This window comes from Notolepis coatsorum (genome assembly GCF_963971535.1).
Source record: "Notolepis coatsorum genome assembly, chromosome: 9".
Lineage (NCBI taxonomy): Eukaryota > Metazoa > Chordata > Actinopteri > Aulopiformes > Paralepididae > Notolepis > Notolepis coatsorum.
The window spans coordinates 25,327,250-25,343,022 of NC_140173.1; the positions used below are offsets into that span (position 1 = coordinate 25,327,250).

Sequence of the window (15,773 nt, forward strand, 5' to 3'; positions counted from 1 at the left end):
AGGAGGAGGCGGAAGGGCAAGGCTCTGGCAGCGCGTCTGTCTGTCAACAACTTGCGGGAGCAAGCCAGCTGGTACCGATACTGCAGAAAGTATCGGTACTTCGGGAAATGAGTATCGAAGCCGTTTTAAATATTCAGTATCGATATGTATCGATACTTCGATATTTTTGACAACACTACACATGTCAAAATACTTCCCAAAGGTCAGTGAATACCACAACCACTACACCAGAGGAAGCTCAACAAATCATGTTAAACCCAGATTCGGCTCAAACAAGGGACTAAACACGTTTCGCAACTATGCCACCTCAATGTGGAACGCCCTACCCAAAGCTGTAAAGGACTGTGAATCCCTACCCACATTCAAAACCGCTCTTAAAGAGCACCTACGGGAGGCTGCAATTCGAAACTGGCCACCGTAAATGCCCAAAACCCCCACCACCTCCTAATAGACAGTCTCCTCCCCACCGCATGTATATATTCCCTCCCCGCCGTATGTATATTTCTCTCCCACCCACCCACCCCCTCCAAATGTACAGTCTCCACCCCACCGTATGTATATTTCTCTCCCACCCGCCCACCCCCTCCTAATGTACAGTCCCCTCCCCATCATATGTATATACTCTGTCAGGATCTAGGGGTAACAGTACTGTATATTTGAATACCGTTTATGTCACAAATGTATCAGTACTAAATACCTATATGTCCCTATGGCAGGGGTTCCCAAAGTCGGGGTCGCGACCCAAAGGTGGGCCGCGAGCAGCCACGGGTGGGCCGCGAGATGATTTAAAAAAAAACATTTTTTTTTTTTTTTTTTTTTTAATTTAAATTTTTTTTTGTCAGGCCACTGAACTTAGAAGCAGGCCAGGACAGTGTTTCTAGTTGTATTCTAAAATGTGACTATATGGTTTTATATTAACTTAATAAATAAACAAAAACGAAAAATCTACTTATTTCAACGAACATTTCAAACTAAATAACAGATTATGCACATACAACGCTGAAAACAACCGAAGCAACAATAGTATTTTAATGAGGCTATTATTATTATCATTATTATTTTGCAACAAGTTAGCCCTCTCATAAATAGCACATATAAATGAATAACTAACTTGAACTAACTTAATAGGATTGAAGTGATATTTGGCTTAAAAAATCGGTCGCCTGGCAAAAAAAAAAGAAAAAAAAAGCCTGACGATGTGCATTGGGCCGCGGCTCTCTGACGCCTTATTTTCTGGGCCCTGGCCTGAAAAGTTTGGGAACCCCTGCCCTATGCCATAAATGTCATGTATGTTGTGTATGTCATAAATGTCTATATGAATTGAAAATGGGGGACCCTGATGTAAACAAGACAAACGTCTTTCTCAGATCTGCATCCCCTTAACAATTGTGTGTATTGAGCCGTACTGTATTGTACCCATTCTGCAATCTGTTAAATAAAGTTTTCATTCATTCATTCATTCATTCATTCATCAATGAGACTATGAGAGTATCAATAATACACCTGAGTGAAGTCTAGTAAAAAAAATGAAATGTCTAAAAAGTTAGTCGTGAGTTAAAAGAAAAAGAGCCGTTAATAGAATCGGGCGTTAACACTTTGATTCCCACGCATTATGCCCATCCTTATGCCCAGTCTGCCACCGCTGTAAGCCTATGGAGATGTTTACCTTCTTTGCAGGGCTATAACTTTTTAAATATTATAGCTATATTGACATTACTATGGCCCATTCAACATCGATTATCTTTTTGCTTTTAAATGTTTGAACGTCTTGGCACCGGGTTACCTCTCGGACCTACTGGAACCCTATGTTCCCCCAAGGTCCCTCAGGTCCTCTGACCAGCTCCTCTTGGCCGTTCCAGACTCCAGTCTGAAGCTTAGGGGGGACCGTGCTTTTGCAGTGGCAGCCCCAAAGCTCTGGAATGAGCTGCCACTGCATGTTAGGCAGGCCCCCACTCTGCAGGTGTTTAAATCACGCCTCAAAACACATTTATTTGCTCTGCTTTTGTTTTTTAAACCGTCTTTGAGAGACTGGCCTTTTTTATGTGACACATTGTACTGCTTTTATTGTGTGCTTTTATTCAATTGTTTTATGTTTTATCTCATCTTATGTTATGTACAGCACTTTGGTCAACTTTGTTGTTTTAAATGTGCTTTATAAATAAAGTGGATTGGATTGGATTGGATCTATCGTTCCGGATGTGGGAACATTATATTTTTTCATTCATACATTGTCGTGTTAATACCGTCGTGAATATAAATATGTTTTTAAGGTTCTCTGCAGTAATTCCTAAAACGCTAGTTATAGGCCCTGACGCATATGATAGATTATCGATTGGCGTTTCTTTCCTATACACGCTATATTAAAAAATTCAAATGTACAGTATATGATCGGTATATATTATGCTTCATCATGCGTGAAGGAAAGGGCGGGGGGGGGGGTCGTTTATAATTCCTTGATTGTCCGTAACGTCTTTTTTTTACTATGGGTTGATATGTTGACCAGACTGATTGCAAACAAAGAAATGGACAATCAAGCTGAAAATAACGTTAGTTTCGTCTTACCGTTCGCCGATGACGAGACTGGAGGAAAATTATTCTAATTATTTGACGTCGATCTGCTAGATCCATTTCCGGTTTGTATGACGCAATAAACACCGAAATCATATCTATTATTGCGTTTTGAAAGCGATCCCAATGCACTCGAGTGTGTATATTGATCCACGCTACAAGATATCTCTGGCGGAGGAATTTTCTCGATGCACCGACCGATCGCCACTTCCGGTTTGGCTTAGAGTGTAACTCGCCCGGCCATCCACCAGGCGGCGGGTTGAGGCGTTGCAATATCAGAACAGGGTCCAGCTGCGTTCCGGAGGGAGGCTGGATGAATTATGAATGCTACTACTAACGTTAGTACCTGGCTGGCGCTGGCTAACTAACGTGGCTATCGTTCTGTGATTTGTTTATGAAAATGAAAGTCATGAAAAAAATGATACCGCCCAAGCCTACTGTGTACTGTAAGGCAGTGAAGGCAGTAGATACATCTTAACTACTTAAATAAAAATGCAGCTTGTAAAACTAAAATTAGTTCAACTACATCCAAACTGCATTGTGGGAAATGATCACAACCCGAGTCTGGAATCTTGTATAGTTACAGAGTTACTGTACAACTGAACTGGCAGAGTTGTGTGGGACTGTTTGGTTTAGGGAGCAGGTCAGGAAGAAGATGAGATAAGATATTCCTTTATTGATCCTCTTGGGGAATTTCAGGTGTCATAGCAGCATGGGGGAGGGGAGGTACAGGCAGGGTCGGGGGTCATAGCAGCATGGGGGAGGGGAGGTACAGGTATGGGTAGGGTAATAGTAGAAGACATAAATATAGGTAATACAACTATAGTAAAGATAAAAATAAGCAGTGTAAACGATATAATTAACTCTAAATATACGCATATGAGCAAGTAGCAAGTGTAATCAAAGATGCAGATGAGGGTCTGTATACAATGGCATGCACATTTCTTGATTCTGATTGGCTGAAACAGTGAAGTTGCCGGTTGTTATTTAGTATAACACACTCCACGTGACCCCAGATCCCTCCCACAACCGAATTACTTTTTTTTCCTGTCTGAATCAATCCGCCATAGATAGAAAAATGGAAGTATGAATAGCTTTTGAACGAATCCTCCAAAAAAGATAGTCAACTGGAATATGTTAGTTTGTTGCATACATTAGGGATGTGCATCTCCATCACTGAGGCCGATGCGATGCACATCTCGATACGGTGCCAACTATACGATACATTAACGATACATTTGAAGCACCGGGCGATGCAATGCGATACGATTCACCCCTGTTGAGATACGATACGATTCTATACGATTTGATTCAACATAATGCGATTTGGGGGCGATACGATGCGATTCAACACGATGCAAAATAATGATAAAATTGTATGGTATGACAGAGGATTTGGTTGTATTCCTTATATGCAGCTTATATTATTATTAAAAAGAAAATAATCTACTGTAAGACAATTTATATAAAAACTCTTCGGTGCCTAAGATTTTTGCACAGTACTGTGTTTTCTATCCACTTTAGCTAAAAACACACACACAATTTATATATACACACTACTGTGAGACAATAATAATCACACACAAAGGGATAATGGCTTATAGCAGCCTTAATGATTTTATAATATTTCAGATAATGAAATTAAATGTTTATCATCAACTATCCAGTTAGTATTTATATTTTAACGTTTGGCCACTTTTAATCATTGAACATAGAGAGAGAAAGAGAGCGCGTTTGAGTTTGAGCGTTCTGATGTTCCATAGACCACACCATGATGGCATTTTGTCAACACAGTTGGAGGAAGCGATATTGCCAATAAATGTGAAGTTATCTTTGAACCTGTTGTCAAGCGTCGTCAATATACCCCCCCCCCCCCCATTTCCTCACTAATGGAACTGGTGTTGCGGAGTCACGTTAGTTAGTTAGATAGTTTTAACGTTAGCTGAACGGCTAACAGCGGCTAACGTTAGCCAGCGGCTACTAACGTTAGCCAGTTGGTCAATTCAATTCATGTCTCAACTTCTCTGTTTGTTGATAACTGTGACGCGGCTCTCGCCTTCCGTAGTAGCGAAGCAAAGATAGTCTCTGCTGCTGAGTGCTGACAGAAGTGGATGAGAGGAAATTATATGAATGAATCGGTTTTGACTGATGCAAAGACGCTAACAACAGATGCATCGCGAGTTCAACCTGAATTGTAGCCGATGCGCATTTTTCCCACCGATGCACTCGCATCTTGAACGTTTATGCTGGTGCACCGATGTGAATCGGTGAATCTTAACATCACTAATACACATGGATTATGTAATTAATTTGTCATGACTCATTGTGAAACAAAAGAAAAATGGCGGAGATTAAAACCAAAACAAAATGGCCGAAATCTTTAATTTCTTTGGTCCGATTTGATTGATTGAAAATTTTATTAACAGATTGCATAATGGGTACAGTACGGCTCAATACACACAATTGTTAACACATTGACCGCTAGGAGCAGGGGGTGCTGATCCCACTTCATCGCCAGGTCTTTATTCAATGGATATAGTTTTAGACTGCGACATTTGCGAGTGCTTAAAATATATCGTATATTATATATATATGGGTCTAATAACGCTGTCGACTGTCAGATGTTTGGGCAAATGTGGCATTATCTTCCCGCAACCCCAATCACCAGCAAATTAATTTTAATTATATTCATAGGACCTATCTTACACCTAGGAAGCTATTTGCTATGGGACTGATAACCGACTCTCGGTGCACTTTGTGCTCTCAAAAGGCCACTGGCACTTATATGCATATGTATTGGGATTGCCCACCTGTGGCCCGCTTCTGGAGGTCAATAACGGACAAACTTTCAGATCTGTGTGGCTTAACTATCCCATTCACAGCTGTTACGCTACTCCTGAACGATATAACGACACTACCCGCGTCCGTACAACTGAAAAGGGTTGTCCTAGCGGGCGTCACAGCAGCGAAGAAGCTAATAGCAATGAGATGGAAGGAGCCTGAGAAGCTTACAATGATTAACTGGTCCCTAACTCTATTGGATGTGATTTATCTTGAGATATCCACAGCCCGGGTGATTGGGGTGGGGCAGGCTGGAATTGACCTGTGGTTCGCAGCAGCTGAGAAGGTAAAGACCGCAGTGTGCGGCTGAGCGGGGTTGGGGTGCGTGTTCGGGTGAGTCCGGCGGTCTCTTGGGAGGGGGAGGAGGAAATGTTTTTGTCTGTCTTGTCCCTTGTCTTGTCATCTTGAGTTTAGCTGGGGATATTATGGGGGGGCAGCTACTTAACTATTTCTTCACTGTTTGGCCACTTTTACACGGTCTCTGTGAGTCTATGGAACACCTCTACAGGTTTTTGTTTTTTCATGAAGGTTCATTGCTCTGTTTTCAGGTCGTGTTCCCCCAAAAAATGGTCCTTGTGGTGGGTTGGAGATGTACATTTTATTAATATGGGGTCACACGGCCGGGAATCGGGGCTGAACACTGGGAAAGACCATTTATTAGATAGTACCCCTTGGAATTAATTTAGTAGGTTGAACTCTGGTTTCTTTTCTCTTGTCTGTATAATTGTTAGTCTGTATTATTATTATTGTTTTTGTTATTTTCTTGTGAAGTTCTATGTATTGTGATTGTGGTTAATGTGTTGTCTTGTTTCGTGAGAATGTCAATAAAAAAAATGTGATCAAAAAAAAACGCTGTCGACTGTCAGTGAGTTGCTTCCAGTCAACATGCCCAAAACGGCTTGTTTTTTCATCCTTACATTTCCGTTTTATACCGTTTTGAATAGAGTATGCAGGGAACAAAATAAGCACCCGCCAAGCGCCAAATGCGTGTAGATTTAAGGTTTGGCGAGTAAAAATGAGAGGTCTGCCCGCCACCTGGTGTGTAGTTCATATCGATACTTTTATTTTGAAAATCCTGTGCGGGTCTCATTTACGCCCCAAGCGCAGCTCCAGTCATATCTATCGCTCCGGCAGCTAGCAACGTTCGGTTCATATGATACTCTTATTTTGAAAAACCCTGTAGCAACTCCGCGAGTCATATGATATCCGCCCAGTCCGTGCTTGTGAAAGCAGAGCAGCGCTACACAGCAGTGCACCTACACGACCCGAAATAAGTCTGTGGTGTTTTTTTTCTTCTCACAACGGGTCAAATGCATCTACATGCTTTATATATACTATGAGTAAGTAAACAGTAAAGTATACAGTATACACAGGTGCAGTATACATAGGCTATCTACTGAAAAGGCTACTGAGATTTAAATGTAGTTAAATAACCCGCCAACTACTGCAAATTCTAATAAATCTAGTAATTGAACTACCTGTAGTCAACTACTCTCCAACACTGCTGACCAGGGTTGATGGCGGCATGTTTTGACATTTTTATTTACCTTTTTAAATTTGGACATGATCACAGTCCACACTAGTAACAAAACAACCTGTTTCTCTGCGGCTGGGTGGCACAGCGTTGCCTCCGGCTTGGGCCGGCCGTCATACTAACTCAATTGGCAGAGTTAGCGGGTGGAAGTCGATGGGTGGTAATCTGGACGTTGTGGACAGCGACTCCTACAGGTCGGTTGGGGGACGCCTGCACAGCAAAGACAGGAAAATGGCGGGGGCAGTGTGAGCCTCCCACACGTTACTCCTCGCCAAATGAGAGTCCGCGCTGGCAGGTGAAAAGATGTGACTGGCTGCCTCCACATGTATCGGAGGGGACATGTGATGCAAGGCTTCTATCCTCCCTACAACCGGCCAGTGGGGGGCACATGCGAGCAACGTTCAAGACAGGGGAGGGGAGAATTGGCACGGCTAAATTGGGATGGGAGAAAAAAGAGGAGAAAAAGTGGATAAAAAAAATGTGGACGTGATCACAGTCCCCAGATCAGTAACCAAACCAAACAACCTGTTTCTCCGCAGCTACGACCTGACCCTGGATCAGAACCGCGACCTGACGGTGGAGCGGCTGCACTACGTCATGCAGACGCCGCTCATCCGACAGCAGCTGAAAGATCAGGTGTGGTGTGTTCAAAAGCCCCATTAACCCTTTCACTGCCGGTTGGTTGTGTGATAGTAAAGGGTTAACCTTCTGTCGTGTGGCAGTGAAATGGTTAACCGGCTGTTGTGTGGCAGTGAAAGGATTAACCGTTTTGGTAGTGCGGCGGTGAAAGGGTTAACTTTACACCGCAATATTCCCTTAAAATAACGTTATTGATTCGATAAGAATTAGGGTGAATTAAGATGAGATATTATTAAGTAAAATTGTGCATACAGCAAGTTTTAAAGCTGCGATAACAAATTTTTTACCACTAGGGGGCTGCGAGTCGGCACTATTACAAACTTAATTTCCCCCAAAATGAAAGCCTATTCATGTATCAACGTAAAAAAGCCCTTGCCGGTATAAGCTTGTTGTTAGTAGATATGTTTAACAAATGTAATCTTTCTGTCTCTCTCTATCTTTGTCTCTCTCTTTGTCTCTTTCTCTCTCTCTCTTTCTGTCTCTCCCTCTATCTTTCTGTCTCTCCCCCTCTATCTTCATGTTTTAAAGCTGCGATAACACATTTTTTACCACTAGGGGGCTGCGAGTCGGCACTATTACAAACTTAATTTCCCCCAAAATGAAAGCCTATTCATGTATCAACGTAAAAAAGCCCTTGCCGGTATAAGCTTGTTGTTAGTAGATATGTTTAACAAATGTAATCTTTCTGTCTCTCTCTATCTTTGTCTCTCTCTTTGTCTCTTTCTCTCTCTCTTTCTGTCTCTCCCTCTATCTTTCTGTCTCTCCCCCTCTATCTTCATGTCTCTCTCTCTCTCTCTCTCTCCTCTATCTTTCTGTCTCTCTTTCTCTATCTTTCTCTCTCTTTCTGTCTCTCCCTGTCTATCTTTCTGTCTCTCCCTCTCTATCATCCTGTCTCCCTCTCTATCTTTCTGTCTCTCTATCTTTCTGTCTGTATCCCTCTCTCACTTTCTATGTTTCTCTCACTGTGGATTCTGTCTGTCTCCCTCTCTCTCTTCCTCACTTTCTGTTTCTCTCCCTTTCTGTATGTATTTCTCACTCTCTTTTTGCCTCTCACTCTCTTCCTCACTTTCTATCTTTCTCTCTCACTGTCTGTTTCTTCCTCCCTCTCTCTCTTCTCTCTTCTCTCTCTAGGTGAAGGAGATACAGCCAGGCTTCCTGACCAAAAGTCTTGGTATCACTGAACTGATATGCTCTGCTGACATGGCTACTGGGGTAAAGGTAGGACACACACACACACACACACACACACACACACACACACACACACACACACACACACACACATGTTGTATTCCCTACATGTATTCTCACACGCATCTGCACACACACACATATATGTACAGATAAAGGATCTAAATAAGCAACACGATTTACATAAACACAGTTGGTCTGTATATTACACTTATTGATCCACCATCAATAACCCAATACACGTATTGATCCAACATCAATTAAAGCATTACATCACGCGCAGGAGTGGGTTGTGAGAATTAGACCATGCCTAGGGGTGGTCGTTAGACCCCCCTAGGCATGGTCTAATTCTCACAACCCACGACTGCACGTGGTGTAATGGCTTTTATACAACTGGCACATTCATCCAACCTTATTGCTATACAATAAACACACATTAATTGAAGATTTATTGAAAAAAACATCCGCCAGAAAAAGTAGTTCCCAAAAAAAAAATTGCCTCCATGTGGAAGCAGCTCGGAAGTGCATCCAACTGTTCTCAGTAAGACATCCAACAAACTAAGACATCCAACTGTCTCTCAACTAAGACATCCAACAAACTAACACATCCAACTTTTCTTTTCTTTTTTAACCTACTTTCTATAGAACTTCATTCTTAGATGCTTCTATAGAAAGTAGGTAAAACAACAACAAAAAAGTTTTATTTGCCCTATAGGGGGAAACAAAGTTTTTTTTGCCCTATATAGGGGGGTTTTCTTTTCCCTATAAGAGTTTTTTTTTTTTTAACCCTACTTTCTATTTAAGCAGCTGGGAGGTGCGCTGTTTTAAGTGAGCGTGGATTATTGAATTGATTGATTGCTGATTTTATTACTGTCCGCCTTGTTTTCAACTGGTTAAGTTTAGGCCCTCTTTCGAAGTTGGTTAAGGTTAGAGTTTGGAATCAGGGCTGGTGGTCTATCGCCCTGCTCTAAAGACAAACTCTAACCTTAACCAACTTCGAAAGAGGGCCTAAACTTAACCAGTTGGAAACAAGGCTGACAGTAATAAAATTTGCAATCAATCAATTCAATAGTCCACGCTCACTTAAAATAGCGCACCTCCCAGCTGCATCTATAGAAAGTAGGTAAAAAAAGATTTAAGAAAAAAATGTCAATCAATTGGCGCGATTTTTATTTTGTTCCACAATGACTCATGACCCATCAATTACATCATCCAACATTGTTTAAGAAACTAAGGGCGCGTTCACACCTACCCTGTTTGGTCCACTTTAAGTGGACCATGGTCCCTTTAGATCGATAGTCCGTTTGGTTTGTACAGGTATGAACGCGCAAACCCAACCATACCATACTGGAAAAGTCTGCCCGGAGACATTTGAGTGTTACACCCGGTCTGGAACAGGGTTTACTGCACTCTCGATACTGCCTACTAGCAGGATCTGGCCGGTACTGCATCTTCGGAGTCCCAGTATGCCTTTTAATGGCAACATACAGGTCCCTGACATTGAATAGGATGTTAAAATCGAAAAAAAGGGAAAACTATCAAATAATGTATATATACATTTTTGGCCGTTAACCGCTGCGCCCAATAACGTATATATACGTGAATGGCCCCGAAAGTGTTAAGGTGCAGTAATAAGTAATAAAAGAGAAACATAAAGTACTATACAGAAACATAAGATACTATACAAGAAACATAAAATACTATACAAGAAAAATTAAATACTATACAGAAACATAAAATACTTTACAATAAAACAATGTTACAATATACAAAATAACAACAATTATGCAAGATAAAAATATACAAAATAACAATCGGTGTCAGACGGTAGTGGGTGGGTATTGCACTTGAGGGGTAGGATATTGCACAGTGGGAGGAGGGGGAAGGGTGAATTATTGGTGCATGTTAGAGTTTAAGGGTTTTCATGCATATGTTCACGCGTTATCCCGTGGTGAATATAAGTATATTTTCAGAGTGGTCCGGGATCATTCCTGGAAAGCGAGTAATAGGGCGCAACGTGAATTCTACTATAAGCGTTAGCGTTTCTTGCCTGGACACACTACTATTTCCAAATCAAATGTATATAATAGGTATTATGTTTCATCATGAATGCATGAAAGGGGGGGGGGGGGGTCGTTTCTGATGCTTTGATTGCCAGTAACGGCATTCATATTGAACACTAAAAACGCTGATCAGCTGGATCGGTATCGAAACATTGTTGGATCAAGCTGAAATTGATGTCGGATAGTCCTTACCTGTGGTATTCCAAAAAGAATATTCCAATTGTCTGATCGCGATTTCCAGTATTTGTGTCCGTCTGGTCCCGGACATAATTTGGCACAACTTATGGATCGAGTGTGCCAGATGCGTTTCCAAGTGTTCGGATGAAGCGACTTACTCAGCTCCGTCTAAATATAGCGCCTGGTGACATTTGAGTGTAACACAGAGTTATATATAAGGTTTCAAAGGGTGGCACTGCCATCTGGCAGGATGCGGCCGGTATTGCACTTTGGCAATCTCAAAATCCTTTCACATGGCAACACCGAGGTCAATGGATGAATAATGAATGAAAATAGCGAATAAAAGAAAACGACCAAAACCCGAGATATCTCGGGTATGGCAGCCAACGCATAGTGAGTTAACCCGAGATATCTCGGGTCTGGCAATTAAAGAGTTAATAATGTGTTTTGCTCTGTTGAGGCTGCGGGAGTTGTGCAAGTCCTTCAGTGAGTTTAACTCAATACTCATTGGTAATATTATTGTGAGATAAGGGGGGTAAGATAAGGGTGGCCATTTCATCATCTCAAGCTATTTAAGATGACACAACACACACACACACACACACACACACACACACACACGTTGATGTTGTATAACATGTGTCCAGCTAGGTGTGGTGTGTGGTCTGTATGGAGGAGCTGTCACTAACCTTGGCTGTGAAGAGCAGAAAATAACCTGGTACCTGCCTGTCTCAGTAGGTACACACACACACACACACACACACACACACACACACACACACACACACACACACACACACACGCACACACACTGTATTCCCTACATGTATTCTCTTGTCTTAATATTGATTTAGTTCAGACAGTCCTCCATCCTGCATTAGTACTACAGTAGTAGTCATGGTAGAAGGCCTCCATCCTACATTAGTACTACAGTAGTAGTCATGGTAGAAGTCCTCCATCCTGCATTAGTACTACAGTAGTAGTCATGGTAGAAGGCCTCAATCCTACATTAGTACTACAGTAGTAGTCATGGTAGAAGGCCTCCATCCTACATTAGTACTACAGTAGTAGTCATGGTAGAAGTCCTATATCCTGCATTAGTACTACAGTAGTAGTCATGGTAGAAGGCCTCCATCCTGCATTAGTACTACAGTAGTAGTCATGGTAGAAGTCCTCCATCCTGCATTAGTACTACAGTAGTAGTCATGGTATTCTTAGTCTATTCATAGTGGAATGGAATTCTTAGGGACAACTGATGGCTCTAATCAGTATTGGTGCAGCAGCCTAATAGCTACATCTGTATTTTGTACTCATTACATGTAAATTCTGTATCTCACTGTCTTATCGTGTGTGTGTGTGTGTGTGTGTGTGTGTGTCTGTGTCTGTGTGTAGGATCTGGAGTTCACAGGGATGTTCGCCATGACAGAGCGAGGCCACGGGAGCAACGTGAGGGGAATCCTGACTGAGGCTCACTACGATCCACCCGCACAGGTTAACACACACACACACATTTGGAAAAATATATTACACACACTGATACAAAAACATACTACACCGACTCGCACACAAACAAAATTCCCACGTTATAAATGTACAACATATCTTGATGTATAGTATTATCATTAAATGTGCAGTATAATCATTTTGTAACGGAGAGGGGATTTGATGGCAAGTTTTTAAGTTTAAGAACCTTTTTATAAATGAGACTCACTGTTTCCCTCTCCCTCTATCTCTCTCTGTCTCTCTCTCGGTCTCCCTCTCTCCCCCATTCTTCTCCCTCTCGCTCTCCCTCTCCCCATTTCTCTCTCTCCCACATTTCTCTCTCTCCCTCTCCCCCATTTCCATCTCTCTCACTCTCTTTCCCTCTCTCTCTCCCTTCCCCCCTCTCTCTCTCCCTTCCCCCCCATTTCTCTCTTTCTCTCTCTCTCTCTCTCTCTCCAAACAGGAGTTCATTATCAACACTCCATGTGCCGATGCTCAGAAGATGTACATTGGCAACGCCATGAAGGGGAACAATGCTGCTGTGTTTGCTCAGCTCCTGGTAGACGGACAGTTACAAGGTTGGCAGCGTTCTGCTCTGCTCTGTTCTGCTGCGCTGGGACCACATTCACTAAGGCTCCCTTGAGACTTGATATAAGTGAGATTCAGACTTAAGATAAGTAACTCCATAGCTAATGGAGACACAAACCCAACCATACCATACCATGCTAGATCATGGCTAGCCCCAGCCAGGCTTAGTTTGCGTGTCAGACTGGATCCAGGAGGAGGTTCTGAGATGTCTTTGTTTGGTCGCCGTCGGTAGTGTGATAGTAAAGGGTTAACCGGCTGTCATGTGGCAGTGAAAGGGTTAACCTTCTGTGTATTGTCGCAGTGAAAAGGGTTAACTGTTTGGTAGCGCGGCAGTGAAAGGGTCAAAGTGCTTGGTTTTTTACAAAAAAAAGTCGAGGCCTGGAATTCCTTGAAAATAGCCAATTTATTAACAAGGTGCTTAAAAAGTCCTTGGAATTCAAATCAACCATTCGCATTGAAAGTTTTGTTCATCCATGATAAAACATTTCTGAATCAAGAAATTGCTTTTTTCTTTATCTAAAATCTAACGAATTGTCGGAAATTGGTTTTAAGCCATAAATATTGGATACATTTTTTAATTTTAATTTTTTTTAAGATAAATGCATTTAAAAGTGAATTGGATCATTTTAAATAAAATTAAAAATAGTGCTTGGAAAAGTACTTGAAAGTCCTTGAATTTCATTTTGCACTGTCTGTGGGAACCCTGGGTTTATCTCAACAGGTCCCCACTGTTTTCTGGTGCCTATACGAGACAGACATGGGGTCATGACCCCTGGAGTCACAGCCATTGACATGAAGCATAAAGAAGGTACTCTATAATATATAATCAATATTCAATTAGTGTCAATTATGATAGATGTATATCATACTATATTGTCACATTCCCTCGTAATTCATCTTCCATGGTTGCTCTGATTGGTTTAATCTGTTTGTCCTTGATTTGTTTGCCCCCCCTCTCTCCCTATGTCTCTCTCTCAGGTCTACATGGTGTTGACAATGGCATCCTGATCTTTGACAATGTCAGAATACCCAGGGAGAACCTGCTAAGCAAGTCAGTATCACACACACGCGTATACATGCACACGCACGCACACACACTCACACACACACACACACACACTTAAACACTAGGGGTGTAACGATTCAACCTCACGATTCGATTACGATTCTTCAGGCAACCATTCAATGAATCATGAAATCTCTTCATTTGACCACGATTCGATTAATACATTTTCTATCAGTTAATTCCCCATAAAATGTTGAATACACAAATGTGGCTGGGGGAACTGATTCACTCAGCATGAATGGACTATATAGTCAAGTCAAGTCAAGTCAAGAGTTTTAATTGTCACGGCATACAGGTACACAATGAAATGCGGCTGGTCTTGCCCGCGACGATGTGCAATACAGTGGTACAACATATAATAGAATCCAATAAAATACAGTGGTACAACATATAATAGAATCCAATAAAAACAACAGTGCAATAAACAGGTAACATGGTGTGACATCTCGGTATCTGTACATAGTATTTACATAGCATATAGGACATGCTAGGTAGCTTTAGTAGTGCAATACACTGTTCCTGTTGTTATACTAATTTAAAGTGGCCTTTCCTCTTGGCCATAAGTGTGCGTGTGTGCGGCATGAGTGTTAAAGTGGCTGCTAGTGTGTGAGCGTGCTCAGCGTGCGTGTCGTGCGTGTGCTTGTGTGTGGATAGTTCAGTTTCTGTGGCTCTCAATGTTCATTGTTCAAGGCTCTGATGGCCTGGGGGAAGAAGCTGAGCCTAAGCCTCTCCGTCCTAGTAGCTGGGGTTCGCAGGCGTCTGCCTGACCTCAGCAGCTGGAACAGGCTGTTATTAGGGTGGTGGGGGTCTTTCATTATTCTGCAGGCTCTGGATTTGCACCTCTTGTTGTATAGAACCTGCAGGGTAGGTAGCGCAATACCCGTGGTACGCTCGGCTGAGCGCACCACTCTCTGTAGGGCCTTCTTGTCCTGTGCCGTGCTGTTTCCATACCAGGCAGTGATGTTTCCGGTCAAGATGCTCTCTACAGCTCCTGAGTAGAAGGACTGGAGTATCTTCCCCGATACTCTGAACTTCCTTAACTGTCTCAGGTGGTAGAGGCGCTGCTTCGCTTTCTTTACTACTGTGTATGTGTGTTGACCATGTCAGATCCTCTGAGATGTGGACCCCCAGGTACTTGAAGCTGCTCACCCTGTCCACGGTAGCCCCGTTAATCATCAGTGGTGTGTGTGTCTCCTGCTGTCCTCTCCTATAATCCACGATCAGCTCCTTGGTTTTACCAATGTTCAGGAGCAGGCTGTTGTCCTGGCACCAACGTTCCAGTACCTCAACCTCCTCCCGGTAGGCCTTCTCGTCGTTGTCCGAGATCAGCCCCACCACCACCGTGTCGTCTGCGAACTTCACTATGGAGTTGGAGCTGAACTTGGCCACACAATCGTGTGTGTAGAGTGAGTACAGCAGGGGGCTTAGAACACAGCCCTGGGGGGACCCGATGCTCAGGGTGATGGTGTTGGAGGTCTGACCCCCCACCCTGACCGCCTGGGGTCTTTCACTCAGAAAGTCCAGTACCCAGGCGCTCAGGGCGGAGCTCAGACCTAGCTCGATCAGCTTGTCCACCAGTCTGGTGGGGACTATGGTGTTGAACGCTGAGCTGTAGTCAATGAAC

At 42.6% G+C, this 15,773-nt stretch overlaps 1 protein-coding gene across 1 annotated transcript in view; it reads left to right on the forward strand.

The window, feature by feature from the left end:
* acoxl (acyl-CoA oxidase-like) overlaps nt 1-15,773 on the forward strand; it is a 137,367-nt gene that overhangs the window by 23,374 nt on the left and 98,220 nt on the right. The window contains exons 2-8 of the mRNA XM_084321692.1: nt 7,483-7,579; nt 8,714-8,800; nt 11,661-11,747; nt 12,406-12,504; nt 12,959-13,073; nt 13,805-13,891; nt 14,062-14,134. Coding sequence (XP_084177818.1) covers nt 7,483-7,579; nt 8,714-8,800; nt 11,661-11,747; nt 12,406-12,504; nt 12,959-13,073; nt 13,805-13,891; nt 14,062-14,134 — 645 coding nt within the window. The remainder of the gene's footprint in view (nt 1-7,482; nt 7,580-8,713; nt 8,801-11,660; nt 11,748-12,405; nt 12,505-12,958; nt 13,074-13,804; nt 13,892-14,061; nt 14,135-15,773) is intronic.